The sequence below is a fragment of the Peromyscus maniculatus genome, chromosome 8, assembly GCF_049852395.1.
Source record: "Peromyscus maniculatus bairdii isolate BWxNUB_F1_BW_parent chromosome 8, HU_Pman_BW_mat_3.1, whole genome shotgun sequence".
Lineage (NCBI taxonomy): Eukaryota > Metazoa > Chordata > Mammalia > Rodentia > Cricetidae > Peromyscus > Peromyscus maniculatus.
The window spans coordinates 87913011-87935638 of record NC_134859.1 but is presented as its reverse complement, the minus strand read 5'-3'; the positions used below and the strand labels follow the sequence as shown (position 1 = coordinate 87935638).

Sequence of the window (22628 nt, the reverse complement as noted above, 5' to 3'; positions counted from 1 at the left end):
CCCTCTCACCAGCCCTAGATTTGAGAAACTTTCAGTGGTGCCACTTTTTCCACTAATTTCTGCCCCTTCGGAAAATGTGGTTACGTTTCATAAGACATCACTGTTACTTCTGTTAATGTGCACTGAGTTAATTGTTCAAATGAATTTTGTTTTGTTTTGTTTGAAACAATGTTTTCCTATGTAATCTAGGCTGGCTTTGAATTTAGGGAGCTTCCAGAGTGCTGGGATTACAGATGTCTTTGTCTGGCATATACATTTAATTTCTATTGATAGATAATATCTAGTAGTTTTTTTTTTTTTCCCCCTTTTTAGTGTTTTGAGTCAAGGTCTTGTATCCCCAGGTACCCTTGAACTCACATATCTTAGGCTGGCTTCAAATTTGTGGTAATCCTCCTGCCTCCGCTTCCTTAGTGCTGGGATTACAAGTATGTTCTTACATGTCTAATAAATTTGGTCTCTGTAAACAAAACATTGTCCTCAAATTTTGAGGTTATAGAGAGTCCTAAGAGCAATGAGTTTGAGAACTGTTAAAAGAATTCTCGTGCTATTTGAGGACGTGGGGTGGGGGAAAGATATTGATTCTATGACTCTGATTAAGTTGATCTAGGGCCATTTCAACCCCTCTGCTAGGCATTACTGTACAGACTGGTCCTTAGTTTGAGAAACACTTTTACAAGGGCCATAAATTCTTCAAATTAGTGATGTCAGGACCTGATTTCAAACAGAAATTACTGTTTTGAAGATAAAATGCTTTGGAGATTTCTTTTTATCTTCTTGATTTTTCCTGGTGTTTACTTCCCTGAGAATGAATCTTGACTGATAGAACCATATGTCACCAGATCAGGATTTAGTCTGGGGTGTGCTGACAGGTGTTCAGGAACATTTTCTCATAACTTCTGAGCTCTTGGCTGATTTCTTTCCTTTTTGTTGTGTTATTTCGAGACAGGGTTTCTCTGTGTAGCCCTGGCTGTCCTAAAACTCACTCTGTAGACCAGGCTGGCCTCAAACTCAGAGATACATCTGCTTCTGCCTCCTGAGTGCTGGGATGAAAGGCATGCACCACTACACCCGGCTATAATTTTTAAAGATAATTCTGGCGTAGAATTGCAGTTCAATTTTGTAAGAAATATTGACTTAAGTCAGATACAGAGTAAAGTTAACTTCACATTGTTGCCTTCTCTGATTGTACAAGTTCCACCAGATACTGGCTAGTCTTATCTGCTTGTAGTCTCTGCTCCTTTATCTGTTGTGTTCACTTTGCTGTTCCTCTCTTTCAAATGGGAAGGACTTTCACTGGAGCATGCTGATGTTATCTTGGCCCCCTCAGGGTTCCCTCCGGCTGAGTGTTTGACTGGGAGATCCCAGGTGAATTCTTGCTTCAGGCCACATTCTCTGTGGGTGTGAGTTTTAGAATTTAGGTTACAAGCTCTCCCAGAAACCTGATTAGTGCTTCTTTCTAGTTTTGCCATTCCTTTCCTAAAAACAAACAAAAAACTTTTTTTTTTTAAATTAAAGTAATTTATTTAGAGTGTATGTATCCCCATGTGGAGGTCAGGGGACAACTTTCAGGAGTCAGTTCTTGCCTCTCCTCCTGTGGGTCCCAGGGATGGAACTTAGGTGTCCAGGTTGGCAGCAGCACCTTTCCTGCAGACATGGTGCTGGCCCTGATTTTTTCACCTTCTGTGTGGAGCTGATGGATGAGGCCAGTTGCTCTCACCTATTTTCCCAGTGTGTTAATTAACTTTAATAAGATGTAATAGAAAAACTTGTGGTGTAGTTAACATTTCTGGGCTTAGACGGATACGCTGTTGTTGTTGTTTTTTGTTTTTTTGTTTTTTTGTTTTTTTTTTTTTGTTGTTGTTAGAGATAGGGTCTTTATCCCAGGCTGGACTCATTGTATAGCTGAGGATGACCTTGATTTTTGTTTATGTTTTGTTTGTTTATTTTTTGTGAGACAAGATCTCATTGTGTGGCCCTTGCTGACCTGGAATTTGCTCTGTAGACCAGGCTGGCCTTGAACTCATAGATCTGCCTGCTTCTACTTCGCAAGTGCTAGGATTACAGCACATGTCACCACATCTGGTTTATGTGGTGCTAGAGACTGAATTCAGGGCCTCTTGTGTGCTAGGTAAACCCTCTATTAACTGAGCTACATCCTGAGCTCTAGGCTTGTTTTTTTTTTTTGTTTGTTTGTTTGTTTTTTAAAGCTTTCCTTAAAATTAAATTAATACATTTCAAACACACACACACACACACACACACACACACACACACACACACACACACACACACTTGTTTGAGGCAGTGTCTTGCTATTAAGCTTTAGTGGGCCTGTTACTCAATGAATCAGGGACAGGAGGACATTGAGTAACAGGTAGGTTGACAGACACATGAAGTAGAAAATACTCCTACTTTCCCTCTTCAATTTCTCCATTGTTAACTCTTGCATTAGTGTGATACATTTGTTGCATTAGTGTGATACATTTGTTGCAATTGATAATAACAGCTATATGTTGTTAGTAACAAGGAGCACAGTTTCCACCACAGGTTACTCTGTTCCCTGTTGTTAGTGTTGGAGACATAGTCTCAATTGTGAATATAAACTCAGAATCTGTCCAGCTCAGATTCCTGAGACCTGGCTTTACAGGTGTGCACCTCTGTGCCTGGCCACTTAGTGGATTATCACAAACGTGTGCTGTGTATCCACCTCTTAAAGTAGACACTGTCTCCAAGTCAAATACTCTACCTATCCACCCCTCCTGCAGCTCCTGCCAATTGTTCATCCTTTTCTGCTATCTCCACAGTTCTCCATAGGTCTTCCAGAATATTCATCCGACTGTCATAATGCAAACAGTAAACCTTTTAGATGGAAGTGATACACTGGCTTCTCCAGTTTGCCTTCTTTCACTTAGCAGTGTGGATTCGGGTTCCTCCTTGTCTTTGGTGGCTTTGTGCCCATTTCTCTTCATTGCTAAGTAACACTGTTTTGTATGGCCCTTCCCTTAGGATATGAACCCATTTACCCGAACAGCATCTTGCTTGCTTCCTAGTTTGGGCTGTTATGGGCAAAGCTACTTGTTACTGTTTTGATTTGCAATCTAGTGGCATCTGATGTGCTTCTTTTCATATGTTTGGCCATCTGTGTGTTCTCTTTGATGCGCTATCTGTGCAGTTTTCCTCCAAGTTGTTTAGCTTCTTTTTGATGTACAAGGGAGATTGAATTTAGGATTTCACAGCTGGGTGTGGTAGTGCATGCCTTTAATCCCAGCACTCAGGAGGTGGAGGCAGGTGGATCTCTGAATTTGAGGCCAGCCTGGTCTACAGAGTGAGTTCCAGGACAGCCAGGGTTACACGGAAAAACCCGTCTCAAAAAACAAGCAAACAAATAAACAAACAAGAATTTAGGGTCTCACATACTGGTAAGTGCTCTCTACCACTGAGATGCACCCCTACTCCTTTTTCAAAATTCTTTTTGAGACCAGGGTCTCACTGAGTTGGCCAGGCTAGCAAGTGTCATTGTAGCTCAGGCAGGACATGACCTTGAGAAGCACCTGCCTCAGTTTCCCCAGTAGCTGGGCTTACAGGCTTGCTCTACCAGGCCCATCTCACACCCAGCTTTAAATGGAGTTGTGTGTGTTTTTTGTTTTTTGAATGGTTGAGAGTTTGAAAAGTGTTCTCAGTATGTTTTGATATCTGAGCATACATATACTTACTTTTTGGTGCTAAGGCTACAACACCCAAAGCAAGTGCCGACACCGACCTATATCCACAGCACTCCTTGGATGTATTTAATTTTTTGTTCATGAAACTTAAAATCTTACACGTGTTAGGCTGAGCTGTGCCCCCAGCCCTCCTTCTTAGAACATCTTATACAGTTTTTTGTTTTCCTTGTTCTAGACTTCAGTCTCATGTAGACACTAATGCTGGGAAGCTTGCAATTAGTGAACTGGAGACGAGGAAGTGAAACACTTGTATCTCACCACCCAGTGCTGGTAATTACAATGGTAACCTTTAGCTCCCTTGTGTTTAGATACGGCCGGGCCTAAGGCTTTAAGTCCAGACTGCGCACTTAGAGGCTGACACTTCTGTTTAGACCGGTGTCTGCTCTTAGCCCTGTCCCCTGGATTATGATCGCCTCCTCCCTTGGAGCCAATCCTTGCTGAGCCTTGCTGACTTGGATCCTACCCAGCTTTTACTTTTCGTTGTCATTTTATTCTGATTTGGTTCCTTAACAGAAGGTTCTCTGTGGAGCCCTGACTGGCCTGGAACTCAGTCTGTAGACCAGGCTGGCTTCAGACTTGCAGCAATCCTGTCTCTGTGGCAGTGTTTGTTTGTTTTGTTTTTAAACAGGAATTTCTTGCGTATCTTCTAACTAGCTATGTGAACAAACTAGCCTTAAATTGGTACTAAGGATGTAACCTTGGCTAAGTATTTGACAGTAATCCATATGCCCAGCCTCCAAAATTTGAGAGAGAAGAGTCCCCATTCTAGAGTTCTCCTTGGGCTCTGTTTTTTATTTTAACTTAAAAAAAAAAAAAAAAACACTTACTATTACTGTGTATGTGCATGATGTATATGTTGGGGGATGCAGGTACTTGTGTGTGTGTAGAGGTCAGAGGTCAACTTTGTGGAGTTGGTTCTCTCTCCATTTTATGTGAGTTCCAGGGTTAAACTCAGTCACCAGACTTATACAACAATCACCCATACCTGCTGGGCCATTTGTTGGCCCTCTTGGGGCCTTTTTAATCCCTGTTGGTTATTTGTTTGTTTTGTTTTGTTTTTTGGTGTGACCGGGGTGCGGAGGGCAGAGGGTAGATTAAAGGAGAGAAGTGAGAAGATAGTGTTCTAACGTGTCCAGGTTTTTTTTTTTAATTAAAAAATTTGAAATTATTTTTATTTTATATATATGGGTATTTTGCCTACATGTGTGTCTGCATCATGTGCATGCAGTTCACAGAGGCCAGAAAAGGATGTTGGATTCCCTGAAACTAGAGCTACAGATGGTTGTGAGCTACTGTGTAGGTGCTGGGAATTAAACCCAGGCTCTCTGGAAGAGCAGCCAGTGCTCTTAACTGCAGAGCCATCTCTCCAGCCCTTACAGACCTTTCCTGGTGTTACTCCCTGTCATCCTCTCCCTGAACTCAAACACTGAAGTGCCTTAGGCCTCTCTGTGTGGCTTCTCTTCCCTTCCCTTCCCTTCCCTTCCCTTCCCTTCCCTTCCCTTCCCTTCCCTTCCCTTCCCTTCCCTTCCCTTCCCTTCCCTTCTCTTCTCTTCTCTTCTCTTCTCTTCTCTTCCTGTGTTTTCTTTGTAGATTATTTCAGCCCCTGCTTTGAAGGTGTGTGTGTGTGTGTGTGTGTTAGAGTGCTGGGAGCACACCCAGGGCATTCCCACGGGAGGCAAGCTGTCCCCAGCCCCTTAGCCATGGCTTTGGCCACGATTCTGATGATGACTGCCAGGCGGGCATCTCCAGCCTCCACACCTGTGGGCCCCTCGCACCTGCCTTCTGCTGTTTCCTGGCATTTCCCCATGGGTACCGTGTGCGCACTTGCCTCCAGGTCATCCTGTCGAAAACTTAACTCTATAGCTTTCTCTCTGAAAGTTTGTGCCTCTCTCTTAGTCCAACATTGAAATAAATGGTAGATCTTGGTCTACTGTCTTAATTGCTGCTCTATTGCTGTGATTAAACACCATGACCAAGGGAACTTATAAAAGAAAACATTTAGTTTGGGGCTTATGGTTTCAGAAGGCTAGAGACCATCATGGCAGGGAGCGTGAGGCAGGCAAGCAGGCATGGCACTAAAGAAGTAGCTGACAGCTCACATTTTGAGATGTAACCACAAGGCAGAGAGAGAGAGAGAGAGACAGACAGACAGACAGACAGACACAGACAGAGAAAGACACATACAATGGGAAATGGTGCTAGTCTTTTGAAACCTCAAAGCCTGCCCCCTCTGTGATGTACTTCTTCCAATGAGGCCACACCTCCCAATCCTTCCCAAACAGTTCCACCAACTGGGGGCCAAGTATTCAAACATTTGAGTCTGTGAAGGCCATTCTCATTGAAACCACCACACTATACAAGCCAGAAATCTAGCAGCTGTCCTTGATTCATTTCTTCCCTCATACTTGTGCTTCCATGCAGATAGTCAGTGAGTCTTGGTTTTGCCTCTCATGTTTTCTCAACTCCCTTGATTGTCATGTCTCTTCTGTGGTAGAGATGCTAAAATTGCTCTTGTACAAACTTCTAGAACTTCTGGATAAATGAAGCTCTCAAGTAAAAAGAGAAACCTTCAGATGCAAAAGCAAATAGTCTCCTCAAAAGAAAGACCAGAAGCTAGCCTAGAGTGGCGGAGATGGTGTCTCATGGTACACCGCTTCTAAATACTGCTTCTCCATCACAGCCCTAAAAATGCCTTTACCTACCCTCCTTCCACCTCCTTCCTGTCTCGTCTCCCTCCTCCTCCCCCTCTTCCTTTCTCCTCCTTTCCCTTCTTCCTTCCCTGTCTTGATAAATTGCCCAGGCTAGCCTCAGGCTTTGTAACCTTGCCTCAGGTTTCTAAGTGCTGTATTATAGGCATGGGCCATCCTGCTAGGCCTCAGGAGTTGCCTCCTCCTTTCAACCCTCCCCCCCCCCCAATACCTCACACCTTGATTTGGTTTCACTGTGTAGCCCATAGTCCAGGCTGGCCTTGAACTCACCATTCTCCTGCATTAATCTCCCAAGTGCTGGGATTACAGGTGTGTTACCACACCCAGTTATATAGACTTTCCAGTGAATTTTCCCCATTTTTGACCCTTCCATCAATTATACCTTCTAGCTCCAGCTTTGAGCTGTTTGAGGTTGTACACCATACTTCTCCTCTGACAGGAGATGTGCAGGCACATTCATTCTATCTTTTCTTAGCTCAGTTACCATCCCTGCACTTTCCAGATTCTAGACTTCTATTGACCTCTCACTTTGGTCCACTGTCATCTTATTTTTTCATTCTTTGTCCGTGTGTCGTGTTAGTGGGCTTTTGGGTCATGATCACCCAGAAGATACGTGTCATGCCGTGTCTGCACATTGCCATTCCCTCTGCTTAGACGGCTGGCTGCCCCTTCCTCTCCAGAATGACCATTTTTCTTGGAGTCCTGCTATCTTTGTGAAACAGGCTTTCTAGCGTAGCGCCTGGTCCATTTTCAGGTAGCTCTCTGGTTCATAGATTTGCCTTTCCATCAAAACACTGTTCACTGTCTTAGACAGTGGGAAGCAGGTTGCATACCCTTTGGGGGAACACTGCCTCATTAGATGCTACATGAAGCTGCTACATGAAGCTGCCTCTCAGGCGTTCATTCTTGTCCTAGTAAGGGTTCTGGGTTCTTTACCTGTGTTTCTCTGGGCTTTTGTCCTAGTGGGGTTCTGGATGCTTTACCTGTATCTCTCTGGGCTTAGCAAGGCACCTGGTAAAGAGTCACTGAAATGTTCACCAAGCCAGTAGAGAGACCTTTACTCCTGGTCTAAATCCATGTATCAGTTATGAAACTGCAAAGGAAAGTATGCATTTTGCATTTCGCTCTAAGGAGGCCACAACTGTCCTCTTAGTTTTGTTTTTCCTTTTCTGAGATAGCCTCTGGGCGGCTGCTCTCAGACTCATGGAGTCTTAGTCATCTAAGTGGAGGTGTTGAGGAGGCAGCTGGACCTCAGAGTCTGGTGGATGAGAGAGGATGGGGCTGGAGTGAGAAGCAAGGGATTGCCGGCGTATAGAGTATGTTTTGAAGGAGTGGGACTGCATGAGTCATTCAGAAAGTGAGTTGCAGAGAAAACAAGGTTTATATTAGAGAGTGTTCACAGCAAAGCCTGTTCCTGTAAAATTGTGAAATATTTTCTCCTGAAAGCTGGACTCTGTAAAGATCATGTTCAGTCATTCAGTTGGCAGAAATGTCACGGGAATCAACACATGCAAGAAACCACCTCAGATTTAGTGGCTTAAGGGACAAATGTTTTATTGTGTCCACTGGTTCTGTGGGCAGGAATTTAGGTAGGCACAGCAGAGGGGGCTTGTCTCTCTTATTAGATATCTGGGTATCAACTGAGAAGCCTGGAAGAGCTATGCTTTGCTCCATTTCCTAGTGAGTGGCTGGCCTGGGGTGATTGCCTCCGGGATCGCGATCAAGTGGCTGCATGTGGCCTACCTGCCTGCCTTGTGTTGCTTGCAGAGTGGTGGCCGAGTTCTGGAGAACCTTTCTCCTTTCAGGAGAATCTGACAGAGGCATTGGCAATTTCATAACAAGCCTGGCCTGGTGGCATAGGGCTGAAATCCTAGCTACTTGGGAAACTGAGGCAGGAGGATTTCAAATTCAAGGCCTGCTTGGGCTACAGAGTGATTTCAAGACCAGCCTGGATAATTTGGTGAGACTGTTTTGTAAACCAAAGGGGTGGGGGTGGGGGTGGGATTTAACTGTGGAAGAGCTCTTTCCTAGCATGCCAGGGCTCTAGGTTTCCTCCTCAGCACCACAGACGAAACAGTGGTTTCAACACCTTTGGCACTGTGATGCTGAGGGGAAGAGGAAGGAAGGGGACAGATTGTTCATCCACCACAAAGATCCTTGGATGTGAGGCTCTACTGCAAATCCATGGTGACTTTAAGGGAAAAGAGTTGAGTTTTATTGTTGATTTTTGCAGGGGGGAGACAAGATTTTGCCTTGAACTCATGTTTCTTTAGCTTCTTGAGAGCTGGGATTGCAGGTGTCTGCTACCATACACATCCAAAGAAGGAGCTCCCCTCCCTCCCTCCTCCCTCCTCCCTCTTTTCCTTTCTTCCTTCCTTTCCTCCTTCTCCTTTTGAGACAGGGTTTTACCTTGTAATCCAGGCTGGCCTTGAACTCATGGTCATCCTCCTGCCTCAGCTTCCTGAGTGCTGGTACTACAGGTGTGAGCATATGGATTTTCAGCCCACATTGGCCTGTGCTGAGTGACTAGGACTTCCTTAGGGTCACTTAAAGGGAAAGTGACCTGAATAAATTTGGGAAGATGCTTTCTCTCTAAGCATTGGGCGGTATCATAGGCTTGTGACTTTGAAATTCCAAAATTTGTGTTTTCTTTATCAGCTCTGTTTCAGATCCTATATCTCTACCTCCCAAGCACTGGCTCACAGACCCACACTGTGGGTGCTGGGATGCACACAGAGGTTTAGGCTTGTGTGGCAAGCCCATTACTGAGTCACCTCCCCAGCCTTGAAATGTTGCTTTTGGATTGAGTAACTTTTTTCTTGTTGAAAGATCCTTAAGAGGTCTGTCTCAGTTAGGGTTCTATTGCTATGAAGAGACACCATGACCATACAACTCTTATAAAGAAAAACCTTTAATTGAGGCTGGCTTACACTTTCAGAGGTTTAGTCCATTATCATCATCATGACAGGAAGCATGGCAGCGTGCAGGCAGATGTGGTACGGGAGAGGTAGCTGAGAGTTCCTACATCTGGCTCTTCAGGCAACAGGAAGAGACTGATACACTGGGCCTGGTTTGAACATTTTAGACCTCAAAGCCTGCCCCTAGTAACACACTTCCTCCAACAAGGCCACACCTATTCCAACAAGGCCATACCTCCTAATAGTGCCACTCCCTATGAACAAGCCGTGGCCAAACACATGAGTCTGTGTGGCCATTCTGATTCAAACCATCACAGGGTCATTCTTGAGTTTTCCAAACAGCAAATTAGGAAGAGATGGACTCCTCAAATAATACTGTTTTGCTTGGAGCTTGGCCTAACCTGGGAGAATCTGGTCCCCAAAATGCAGAATAATTTACTCCAGTTCATCCATTCTACTACACGTGCTTTTTGTTCATCTGTTATGAACTGGACATTGTGCTGGATGCTGGGGAGGAGGACACATTAGTGAGTCAAAGCCAAGGCTCTTCTTGTCATCATGGACCTTCAAGTACAGAAGTTGAAGGTGTGCATGCATGAGGGCCTGTAAAAGAAGGAGCTGGATGACATTGAGGAGCAAGAATAGCCAAGTGAGTCCTGGGAGCTTAGCCAGCAAGCAGGTGGCAGCTGAGACAGGAGCAGGGTCATCTAGGCCGTTGATCACATTCGCAATACTCACAGATACTTGCCATACATGCTTGATGTATCCTAATAGCTTTGTGGGCTTTGAGTCAAGTCCGATGGTGATCCTGGGAGTGAGTACACTTGTCTTCCATCATTATGCATAGGGAAATAGAGGCCTGAGGAGGCTAGATAACTGGCGTCCATCTTGGAGGGGGAATCAGGATCTACAATCTCTTGCTTTCATAGTTCATGGTTTTTAGTCTCAGAATTAAAAGTGGTGAGTGGGCCTTTAAAGAGACCCGTAGCAGGTCTTTAGAGAGCCTGGAGGGATGCAGGCAGATGTGGGGAAACAGCTGAGCTCCTGTGTGTAAAAGCCCAGGAGTGTTTTAGAAATTCCAGATTTCTGGTTGACTTTTCTTTCAGCTTGACTCTCCCTGGGGACATTGGCGTTCCTGTCAACTGGAACGCAAACTCTGGACATTTGACCCCCGCCCCCTTTTTTTTTTTTGTCTCACTGCACCATTTATTACTGAGCTGCAGCAATCTCAGTGTCTTGAGGGAGCAGAGCTGGATAAGCTTTAGAGGCCACGCAGCCCCTGCCCTCCCCAAGCCTGCTTTGTGACTGTGAGGCCTCTCAGGAAGGACGTCTCCTCCTCAGTGTCAAATGCAACAGGATCTAAGGGGTTGTTCCTTAACTCTCCAGTTCTCTGTCACTTTGGCTGTTCAGTCTCCAAGCTGGGGCTCCCCTACATCATCTGTAGATGTTCACCTCAAAACACTCATGCCATCTCCCACTGTGGTTATGCCTGGGGGACCTTCTGTAAGACGAATCACATTGTCACTTACGTGTACCGCCTTCCAGTCTTCTCCATCCCTGTTTCTCAGTATGGCTTTCCGAATCTTTTAGAAACCCCATCTCATGTCATAGTTTCTGCTTCTTGACAACTTCCTGGACCCCATTCTAGATATGGGGTAAGCACCAGCATGTGACTCCCCTTCTTATTCCCTTGAGACAGGGGCTGTCACTGAACCTGGAGCTCACCACTGTGTTTACTTTAGGCTGGCAGCCCAGTGAGCCCCAGCTATCCCATCTCATGCTTCAGCCTGTCCTGGTGCTTGCTTGGCAGCACTCGTACCCACCAAGCTGCCCCGGGCGCTTCTGTGGATTCAGTGCTGAGCCCAGGTCTCTGCTGGGTTTTCATCTCAGCTGCTCACTTCATTTACTCTGAGGAACTTTCCTACTGGAAACCCGATTCCCACCCTCACATTCAGATTGGCCTAGCTGACTCAGTCCCCCAGCACCTCCTCTTTCCTCTTCTCTTTCTTTTCTCCCCCTATCCTGTGCTGCCCTGTCCTTCCAGTCCCTGACTTCTATGTCCTGTCCATGTCCTAATTCTAATCTGCAGCTAGGTGGGGACCTCTGGTTCTGAAAGAATTATTCCAAGGAAGAAGAACTGGGAAGTTGATGTTAAGGCTCTGGAGTTAATCTTTGTGTAGAAATGGCTGAGTATTTGAAGAGCCACTCCGATGTGGCTTATGTTTTTCTCTCCTAACGCACTCACTGTCGACCACCCTGAGTGCTGGGATCAAAGGCGTGTGCCATCACCCCCAGGTTTAGAATTCCATTTAAACTGTGGTCTGCACCATTACAGTGGCCTCCCAGATGGGACCAGGCACAGCAGGACTAGTAGACCCCTTTAGCCCTGGCACCTTATGTCTGTTGGGACACCAGAGGGGTGCTTCGGCTTGGCACTGTGCTCAGCTCATGGCTTCCTCAGGAAATCCCTGTCTCCATCCCCAAGGAGGCTGGAGCAGCACTGCTGCCAGCACACTGCGTCGGGATGCTGGGCCATGCCACTGCAGCCCACGAGGACCTGCACAAACTGCAAAACTGTGCCTCCATCGCTCCACTGTAAAATGGAGACAAAATACCATCTTGAGCAGTGAAATGGCCCCGGGGGTAAAGATGCTTGCTGCTGAGCCTGACAGGCTGTGTCTGATCCCTGCCACCTACACAGTGGAAGGAGAGAACTGACTCCCTGAAGATGGTCTTCTGACCACACACACACACACACACACACACACACACACACACACACAAATGTAATAATAATAATAAACCAACAACACTACCTCACAGGAGTAGCACAAGATGAGATGAATTAGTAAGTGTATGTCAAATGCTCAAGACGATGCCCAGCAAGTGGGAAAAGGTATTATGTAATATTTAGCTGTAGTTACTGCTCTTCTTCTTCTTTCTTCCTTTTCATGTGACCCAGGCTGTCCTAAAATCCCTGTATAATAAGGATGACCTTGTGCCTCTGCTCCCTCTGCCTCCACCTCCTGGGTGTTTGCCTGTGCCCCATGCATGGTTCTCTGTGGTGTTGCAAATGGAACCAGTGCCACATGCATGCCAGGCAATCACTTCAGCAGCTCAACACAGTTCCAGCTTTTGGATTGTTCTTTAACCAAGGTTCATCTTTTTATTTTGAATAGTGAGTTTTTCCATTGTGATTGGTGGTGGTTGTTATTTTGAGATAGGGTCCCATGTAGCCCAGGCTGGCTTCAAACTCACCAGTTAGTAAAGGATGACCTTAAACTGGTCTTCCTGCATCTATGCTCTAAGGATTGGGATTGAAGGCATGCATTTTTCATCTTTAGTGTGTTTTAGGGCCTAGAACTATCCTGTGCAAAATATCTGTGGAGAGATTGGATCACCCAACTCTCCCGTCCTTAGATGTGGTCACCAGATGCTAATTCCCTCCCTCAGGGTATGACAAAAGGGTCTATTATAGTGCACATGCTTTCCTGCATCAGGGAAAGCTCTGTGACTATCTCAGGTAACATCTCGCTAATTGGATGAACTGGGGCAGGTTGTTCCTGGGCTTCCTGAGGCACTGAGGAAGCATCATGTTAAGTGCTGATGACAGGGCTGTGGAAGCAGAGGGAGCAGCACAGGGACACTGTGCACCTGGCTTTGGAAGAGGCTCCTGTTCACCTGTGATGTCACCTAAGTTTAGATCCATCCTTCCAGGGCAGATAGTCCTTGTTCTGCTGAGGAGGAGGCCCATGCAGAGGCCATGTTGCAGTCAAGTTGCATGCCCCCAAGCAGATGTATGTGGTAGTCAGTGTTTGCACCCACGCCTCTGGCCCTTTTGCCTCTTACCGCACAGATTGGAGGGAACATGTCTGCTTGGGGGACTAGAAGAATTACGACCTGGGGAGGTGACCTTCTGTACAAATTTAGTCTCTCGTTGCTTTTTATCCAGAGCTCAGACTCTTTCTTAGGCAGCTCTGAGCATAAGCTGTGCACTTAGTGGTTGACAAAGCATGGTTGGCTGTGTCTCTTTCAATCCAAAGGTTTGCTAGCTCTTGCTCCTTTAATCTGAAATATTTTAGATCAAATATGGTGCATATCCCATGTCAACTATGGATAACACACCAGTTTTTTTTTTTTCCTTTAACATGCTGGGCATAATGACTCACACCTTTAGTCTTGGCACCCAGGAGGCACAGGCAGGCAAGTCTTTGTGGGGTTGAGGCCTGCCAGGGCTACATACATGGCCCCTAAAGAAGATTTTTTGACACATTGCAAAATGAAACAGGAATTGTCTTTCTTTTAAAAGATAGGGTCCCATGTAACTCGGGCTGGCACTGAACTTACTGTGTAGCTGAAGCAGCCTGACCCTCCTGTTTTGCCTTCCCAGTGCTGGGATTACAGGCGAGTCCCATTACACCCACCTTCAGAAGTTACTTTGTATCGCACCCACCTTCAGAAGTTACTTTGTATCGCACCCACCTTCAGAAGTTACTTGGTATCGCACCCACCTTCAGAAGTTACTTTGTATCTCTTTCTATTATGGGTTTTGTGTACATTTGAATTTTGTCCCTCTCTTCATCTTCCATCTCTTTTATCATAGGTTCATACATGGGGAATACATGCCTTAACTCAGAAAGCTTACCAGGCTGTGAGATAAAACCCTCTTGTATATGATCCCCTATAGTTCCCTGGGTTTCCTCCAACTGAACTATACAAATGAGGACTGTTCCTTTAATGGTAATCTTTCTGGTAAGAAGTTCCTCATTAGACTTGAGTTATTTTCCTTGTGACTTTCTGTTGGTAGGTTATCCCCAAGGGGCTAAGAAATTCCTGTTTTGAGAAGTCTAGAAAGTCTTTGGTAACTTGATGTTTCATTTTCCTTTTCTCTTTTGCTATAGAAACTAGGATCACTAGGGGCTAGAGAGATGGCTCAGCAGTTAAGAGCAATTATTGTTCTTGTAGGTACAGTTTCTAGTACCCACACGGCCATTCATTAACCATCTATAACTCTAGTTCCAGGGAATTCAGCACTCATGTCTGAACTCTGCTGACACACACACAGTGTAACACATAACATGCAAACAAAATTCTCATATACATAAAAATAAATCTTTAAAAAAAGAAAAAGCAAATAGGATCACACTGTCTTAGTTACTGTTCTATTGCTGTGAACAGACATCATGACCAAAACAACTCTTATTAAAGAAAGCACTTAGTTGGGGGGCTTGCTTCCCGTTTTAGGGGGTCGGTCAATGATCATCATGGTAGGAAGTAGACAGGCATGGTGCTGGAGCAGTAGCTGAGAGCTTTACATCATGAGAGACTGGTCCTGGTGTGGGTTTTTGAAACCTCAAAGTTCCCTTCCAGTGACACACCTACTCCAACAAGGCCACACCTCCTAATCCTTCCCAAACAGTTTCTGTAACCGATAACCAGCATCCAAACATCCAGCCTATGGAAGCCATTCTCATTCAAACCAACACACACTTTACATTGATGATCTGCTCACTGAAGCCTCATGAAAGCCAGCAGAGCAGTAAGCCTGTGTCGTGTTCTAATCTAGCCACTGTAGCAGTGATGTGATTTCTCTTCTGGCACCCAGGGTGGTACTTGGCATTCAAACTGTTGGGCAGATCACTTTGTGTGTTCTGGCATTCGGTGAAGTGGTTATTAAAGTGCAGGCTTCAAGTGATTTATTTATTTATTTATTTATTTATTTATTTATTTATTTATTCATTGTTTTCCGAGACAGGGTTTCTCTGTGTAGCTTTGGTGCCTGTCCTGGATCTTGCTCTGTAGACCAGGCTGGCCTCGAACTCACAGAGATCTGCCCAGCTCTGCCTCCTGAATGCTGGGATTAAAGGTGTGTGCCACCATCACCCAGCTCAAGTGATTTTAAAGACAAAAATACTTTGGTTAGAACTTAGTGGAAGCTGGGCATGGTGTGGTGTACCCTTATAGTCCTGGTACTCAGAGACTGAGGCAAGGAAATCAGGAATTCAAGGCCAGCCTAGATGACACAGCCAGACCCTGCTCAACAAAAGAACTTGGAGTCATTCAGACTAACCTGGGCTTTTTGTTTTTGTTAGTGTTTGTGGTGCTGAGGTTGGAACTCAGAGCCCTGAGCATGCTGGGAAGCACCGTGCCACCGAGCAATGTCCCCAGCCTCTAAATCAATTTGTAATTTGAAAAACAGAATTGAGATTGTAAAGTACCTCTTTTAAATGTTTTCCAGTAAAACCGATTACAGCAAAGGCGGTTGGCAGTGGTTTTCCTAGATGGTTGGGCTAGTTATCGCTAAAGGATACCCTACTCCTGTGAAGAACATTCGGTCCAATTGCCATGTGCCGACTGTTAATTAAGATGGTTTGTAGCTGAGCAGCATCTAAGGATGTGACTGTTGGATACTCAGGGCTAAATCATGTCAGCCAAACACCCATGCTATGCTTTCCCTGGAAATGCCACCTGCTCTTTGCTTTTAATTTAGAGTAATTTTCCTTCATGTTGAGCAGTTTGACACTATTGCCTATCTTGGTTAGGCCAAAACAAAACACAAAATTAGTGTTTTTTTTTCCCTCAAGACACAGTTTCTTTGTGTAACAGCCCTGGCTGTCCTGGAACTTACTATGTAGACCAGGTTAGCCTTGAACTCATAAAATTCCACCTGCCTCTGCCTCCCAAGTGCTGGGATTAAAGGTGTACACTACCACCACCCAGCAAAGTTAGTCATTCTTGACACTTCAGTTTTATGGAAAAAGGCACAAGCCAGTTTTGAGTGTAAGAAAAAGCCTACTTATTATACCATACTAGCTAAAAACACTCAAATATCAACAATGAAACAAGTCTCTGAGTTACAGATGGGAAATAAGTCAGCTGTGGGCAACTTAGTATTTTTTATATTAGTCTGAAATGTGCACCTGACTGGAGCATCCATCTGTGACATAGAGTGGGTGCAGCTTTATGGTTTTATCTTGGGACTGGCTCTGCAATTGTGTCTGTTTTTATAGTTAATTTATAGCACTGGAATTTACTGTTTCAAGCAGATGACTTGGGACCACAACCTTTTTTCATAATGTGGGCCCAGATCAACAGGGTCCTTATTTCCTTGTTTTTAAATAATACAAGTCAGGTCTTGTTTGTTTGTTTAGTTTTTTTTTGTTTTTTGTTTTTTGTTTTTTGTTTTTTTTGAGATGGGTTCTTTAGTAGCTCTGACTGGAACTCACTATATAGACCAGACTATTCTCAAACTTAGAGATATGATTGCCTCTGCCTCCCAAATACTAGGATTAAAGACATGTACTATCACATCCAGCCTATTAAATTTTCTAGTCACTGCATTAAAAGTAAAAAGAAATGGGCAGAATAATTTTAATAATGTATTTATTCCAACATTTTCAAAGTAATATTTCAACATTGAGATTTGCACATTTTTTTCTCTCTTACTGTTTTCAAATGCAGCCTATATGGGTGTAAATCATCTTCATTTCCATTGCTCATTGGCCACATGTGGTTGGTATCTCCCATGCTGAACAATGGAGTCTTGGGTTTCAATGCAATCCTGTGTAGTGACGTTTACATAATTGGCATATAGATTTTATTTTGTTTTCTTTGTATGCATGCTCATGCATGTGTAGGGGTGTGTGTGTGTGTGTGTGTGTGTGTGTGTGTGTGTGTGTGTGTGTGTAGGTCAGGGGACAATTGTGGAGGTCATTTGTCTCTCATTAGCCTGAAACTTTGCCAAGTAGGCTGGAGCAGCTGGCCTTTGAACTTCCAGGGTTCCACGGGTTCCAGGGTTCTACCTCCTATCTTGCCATCACTAGGATTATGGGCGCACACCACCACATCCAGCTTTTTATTAACAAGTGAGTTCTGAGAATCCAAACTCAGCTCCTCAACACTTGTGAGGCAGGCATGTTACCAACTAAGCCATCTTCCCAGCTCTAGATTGGCGCTGACTGTATACAAATCAGGTCCTGAAGAACACAGGATGACAGTAATGCTTTTAACCCATGAGGAGGCTGATTCTGAGGTGGCCTGTGTGGAAAAGGGTCCTAATAGCTTCTTGTTTCTTACTAGGCGCACTACACAGAGAGTCACGGTGCTTTAGGCTGGATGCGGGCTGCGGCAGGCCAGCTTTTATTCCAGCTAGTGTTTGCTGTACTCATACCACTCCCTAATCTCGGGCTCTTACTCATGGCTATTTTTAGATCTCAAGACTACTTGTTCTAGAGAGACATTTTCATGAGTGGTTAGCTGTGTTGGTTTCTTAGAGCTGAGCATTTCAGTGGGCTAGTCCCCATCCCAGGATCAACTTTTTTCTCCCCAGATTTAGAATCTTTTTTTAAAAATTCCTTTCATTGAGTGGGCAAATTCCAGGTACCTGCCACTCACCCTTGTAAACCTGAAGCTCTCTGTCCTTCCTCAGCACAGCCTGCATTTGACTTTAGTGCGGGTTTACTTTGTAGAGCCTCACAGATGGCCTGAATGCAGTGTGGTGTGGGAAGGACCTGACATGTGTTGAACATCTGGTGGGTGCTGTGCTCTTAGTTGAGGGCTTTAGAAATATTACTTCAGTGGCCCTGAGGGGTGGAAGTAATGATCTGCATTTTATAGATGAGGAAATAGAAACCCAGAAGAAAGAAACCATTCAGCTTCACATACCAGTTTGTTAACCTCACTTGACTCTGGTAGATAATAGGTTTGTTGTTGTTTGGCTAATTTTTTTTTTAAATTTTTTAGTTTTATTTTATTTCATGTATATGAGTGTTTTCCCCAGATGTACATATGTATACTGTGTGCCTGTCTAGTGCCCTCAGAGCCAGAATATTGTGTCAGCTCCGATCCCCTGGAGCTGGGGTTATGGATGGTTGTGTGCTGCCATGTGGTGTGGGTGCTAGATATTGAAGCTGGGTCCTCTGCAAGAGTAACAAGGGCACTACACCGCTGAGCCGTATCTCCGCCCCTCTTTTTTTTTTTTTTGGGCGAGTAGGTGCATAGAGCTCAGGTTAGCCTTGAACTCTCCATGAGAATATCCTTGGAGTGCTGGAATTACAGGCAGGAGCCACTGTGCTTGGCTTGAGAGTGGATTCTAGAACTTGGAATCATGCCTAATTGCAATTTCAAAGAAATTGTGATACAGCCATGTATGGCAGCTCATGCCTGAAATCTAAGCAGCTAGGAGGCGGAGGTAGGAGATAACACGGCTAGCCTGAGACGCTGTTTCAAAAAATCCATGGCCTGGGGATTTACTCAGTGGTGGAGAACTTGCATAGCATGTGTGAGGCCCTGGCTTCGATCCTCAGCGGGGGGTGGGGGTGGGTGGGAGTGGGGGGATGGGGGGGTGGTAGGGGGGGCAGGGGGAGATGTGGTGGTAGGAATTGTGAATGTGCATGTATTCAAAAAACTACCAAAGCCACAAGATCCTTCTCAAAGCTACTGGGATATTTGCCGATTGGTTATCCTTCATAGGGGCTTGCAGTGAACATACGTACGTTCTGATTTACAGTTACGCCCCCTGATTGCGGCAGGATGGCCCAGTGGAACCAGCTGCAGCAGCTGGACACTCGGTACCTGGAGCAGCTGCACCAGCTGTACAGCGACAGCTTCCCCATGGAGCTGCGGCAGTTCCTGGCACCTTGGATTGAGAGTCAAGATTGGTGAGTCCTCCTTGAGAAACTCCCTGAATTGGGGAGTTTGGGGTTGAGTTGGGGTATACAGCCTTTTCTAGCTTCACACTGTACGAACCCTTTCATCAAAGACATGAATGAGTGCAGGTGCTGGGGAAGATCAGGAGAGCAAAGGGAATTTAGTCCCTTAGGGTTACAGCTCTCAGCACACTGAAACAGCTGAAGTCAGGTTTATGTCTCACTCCCTTGATGAGATCTCTGCATTTGACTCTCTAGCAGTGAGATAAAGATTTTTTTTTTTAATCTGAGAATTCTGTCTCAGGTAGGAGTTGGGATCCATCACACACGTGGCTTCTTCTATTCAAGGGGAGACATGGGGTAAGAGAAACAGAGTCATGGGGAAATGATGCCAGCTATTTGCCTCACTCTACTGTAGTCAGGCTTATATTGATGTGATCTCCTTTTTCCAGAATACATACCCTGATTAGTGAAGGGCCAGGGATGTGACACAGAGTACCCCAGCCGGGCAGTAATGGTTATGATACTAAGCACTTATATATATACTAATCTGACCACGGGTTCACTGAGAATTTAAGGCAAAACTACCTTATCTGTCCCTTTTTTAAAAATACATGTGTATGTATGTACAAGTTTGTGTAGATGCATGTGTGGTGTAGACCAGAGGACAACCTCAAGTTTTATCCTTAGGAATGCCTTCTGAGTCCTTTGAGACAGGTTCTCTCACTGAATTAGAGTTCACCAATTAGGGCAGATCCTCAGGGATCCTCCTGTCTTGGTCTCCCCAGTGTTGGAATTACAAGCATGTGCTACCATGTCTAGCATTTTTTTTTTGAAAATAGATTTTTTTTAAATACAATATATTTTGACTATAGTTTCCCCTCCCCCAATTCTTCTCAGATCTTCCCCAATTCCCCTCCCACCCAAATCCACACCCTTTATCTCTCTCACTAGAACACAAACAGGGCACTAAAAAACAGTAATAAAATAAAATGAGACAAACCGAAACAAACTGGAATAAGATGAAACAAACAAACACCAACAGAAGAAAAGGAGCCAAAGAAAGGCAGAGAGACCCCTGCTCGTGCACACACAGAAATCCCGTGAAAACACAATACCAAAAACCATAATATAGACCTCCAAGGAACCTCAGAAATGCTGTTGAGTTGGTCTGGTGTTTACCACCTACCGCTGACATGCCCAGCATTTTTATGTGAGTCCTATGGATGGAAGTCAGGTCCTCATTGCTTGCAAGACAACTCCTTTACCGAATGAAGCATATGCCCAGCCTTTATCTGTCCTTTTTCTTTGTTTGAATATCGCTTGTTTCCTTCTTTATTTATTATTATTGTGTGCGTATGGTGTTTCGGGCGCAGTGTGGACATGGCACAGTGGGCATGTGGAGGTCAGAGGACAGCTTCATGGAGTCAGTTCTCTGCTTTTACCTTTTTGTAGGTCCCAAGGATTGAACTGAGGTTGTCAGCTTTCCCTACCAAGCACTTTTATCTAATGAGCCATCCCTGTCTTGTTTTTGTTTTTTTGTTTGTTTTGGTTTTTTGACATAGGGTTTCTCTGTGTAGCTTTGGAGCCTGTCCTGGAACTCACGCTGTAGCCCAGGCTGGCCTTGAACTCACAGAGATCCGCCTGCCTCTGCCTCCCGAGTGCTGGGATTAAAGGCGTGCACCACCACTGCCTGGCATCCAAGGTCTATTTTTATTTTGTTTTTGAGGCAAAGTTTTGCTCTATAGCTCAGGCTGGCCTAGAACTCACTATATAGCCCAGACTGGTCTCCAACTTGCAATTTTCTTGCCTCAGCTTCTCAAGTAATTTTCAGATTACAGATGTTACACCACACTAGATTTACATCTGTCCATTTTTCTCAAATATTTTAGTCATACAGACTATAAGAATGAATAATATCTAGAATCATTCTCACATTAACATCTCTTTTTTTTTGTCCTGGGGATTGAGCACACTAGGCAGGTCTGTGTCATTGAGCTACATGGCCACTTGATGGTATTGTGCTGAACACAAGGAATGGAAAATGATGAATGGGTTCTAGTACAAGCTTGTCATGTCCTCTCTGACACCCTTTGATGGTGGCTTTCTGCATGTGTGTATTTTAAATTCCTGTTACTCCTGTTTTTGAGACAAGGCTACCCAGGCTGACTTGGAACTCCCTAGGTGGGGAAGGCTGGCCTTGAACTCTTGATTTTCCTGCCTCCACCTCCCTAGAGAGCCATGGTTCCAGCTATGTGCTATCACACCAGGCTCTCCAAATTACTCATGGCACACACTTCCTTTTCCTAGGGCATATGCAGCCAGCAAAGAGTCACATGCCACACTGGTGTTTCATAATCTCTTGGGTGAGATTGACCAGCAGTACAGCCGATTCCTGCAAGAGTCCAACGTCCTCTATCAGCACAACCTGCGGAGGATCAAGCAGTTCCTACAGGTGCGATGGGAAGCTGAGTGGGAGACACTGGCCCCGCGGAGTGGAGTGGTGGTGTTCTCTCCCGGAAGTATTGCTTTCCTCACTTGGCTAAATGATGAGCTCCTGACTTGTACTCTCAATCAAAGGAGAAGTAATTAGCTCCTTCTCAGTTCCCTGTACACTGGCCCCTGGGTGCCATTACCGGAAACTCACTTCTCATGTTACAGTTGAAGCAATAAGGCAAGGGCTTAATGTTATTCCATGTTATAATAGCATACTAACAATACCTACTCATCATAGGCACATACTCTTAGTTTTAAATGCTAAAAGTTTGGCCATTAATTGAGTGCTCCTGGGTAAAGTCAACCACTTCCCTATGAGACCAGATGACGTACTGTCCCCGGATGGACTCCTGTGGTTGTGCCGCCACTGTGGCCACCATTCCCCTCCCTTTCCTTCCCTATGGATTTCAGTCAGACTCTGAAGTCTCTTGTTTCATAGAGGCCCTGCAGAAGTGAGTTTTGAGTTAGCCAGGTTCAGTCCATTCCTCCTTAGCCGGCTCCGGTGTTCCACTCTCCGTCTGTCTTACTTACAGAGCAGGTATCTTGAGAAGCCGATGGAAATCGCCCGCATCGTGGCCCGATGCCTCTGGGAAGAGTCTCGCCTCCTCCAGACGGCAGCCACTGCAGCCCAGGTGAGACCTAGAAGAAACCAAGTGCAGAGTGGGGACCTTGGGAAGCAAGCAACAGTGAAATCGTAGTGGTTTAATATGGCTGAAGAGGAAACATGGGACTAGATCAGAGCCTTAACTATACATTGAAAATGACAAAAAAAAAAAAATAATAATAAAATTCACACAAGCCCCTCCATCCCACCCCCAACCAACAGTGCTACTGTAACCAAGGGTGAACCTGAACTCTGATTCTCCTGTCTCCTCCTGAGTGATTAGCGATGCACACACCATTTCCTGTGTATGTGGTGCTAGGGACAGAAGCAGGGCTCTGTGCATGTCAGACCGGCACTGGAAGCGTGTCCCCAGCCCTGGAGTTTGGTTGCTGTTCAGTCAGAGTCTTGCTGTGTAGAACAACTGACTTCCCGTTTGGGTTAGTCTTCCTGTCTCTGCCATCCAGGTGCTGGCATTACCGGTGGATGCCACCACACTTCCCACACGCCTTTTTCTTGTCTTCATTTTCAGACGG

At 45.1% G+C, this 22628-nt stretch overlaps 1 protein-coding gene across 4 annotated transcripts in view; it reads left to right on the top strand.

The window, feature by feature from the left end:
• The window catches only part of Stat3 (signal transducer and activator of transcription 3), a 54865-nt gene that overhangs the window by 8866 nt on the left and 23371 nt on the right, over positions 1-22628 (top strand). For all 4 annotated transcript variants that reach the window (XM_006992903.4, XM_006992902.3, XM_006992904.4 and 1 more), the window contains exons 2-4: positions 18857-19007; positions 21306-21450; positions 22025-22123. In XM_006992903.4, the coding sequence (XP_006992965.1) occupies positions 18880-19007; positions 21306-21450; positions 22025-22123 (372 nt within the window). In that variant the 5' untranslated portion in view covers positions 18857-18879. The remainder of the gene's footprint in view (positions 1-18856; positions 19008-21305; positions 21451-22024; positions 22124-22628) is intronic.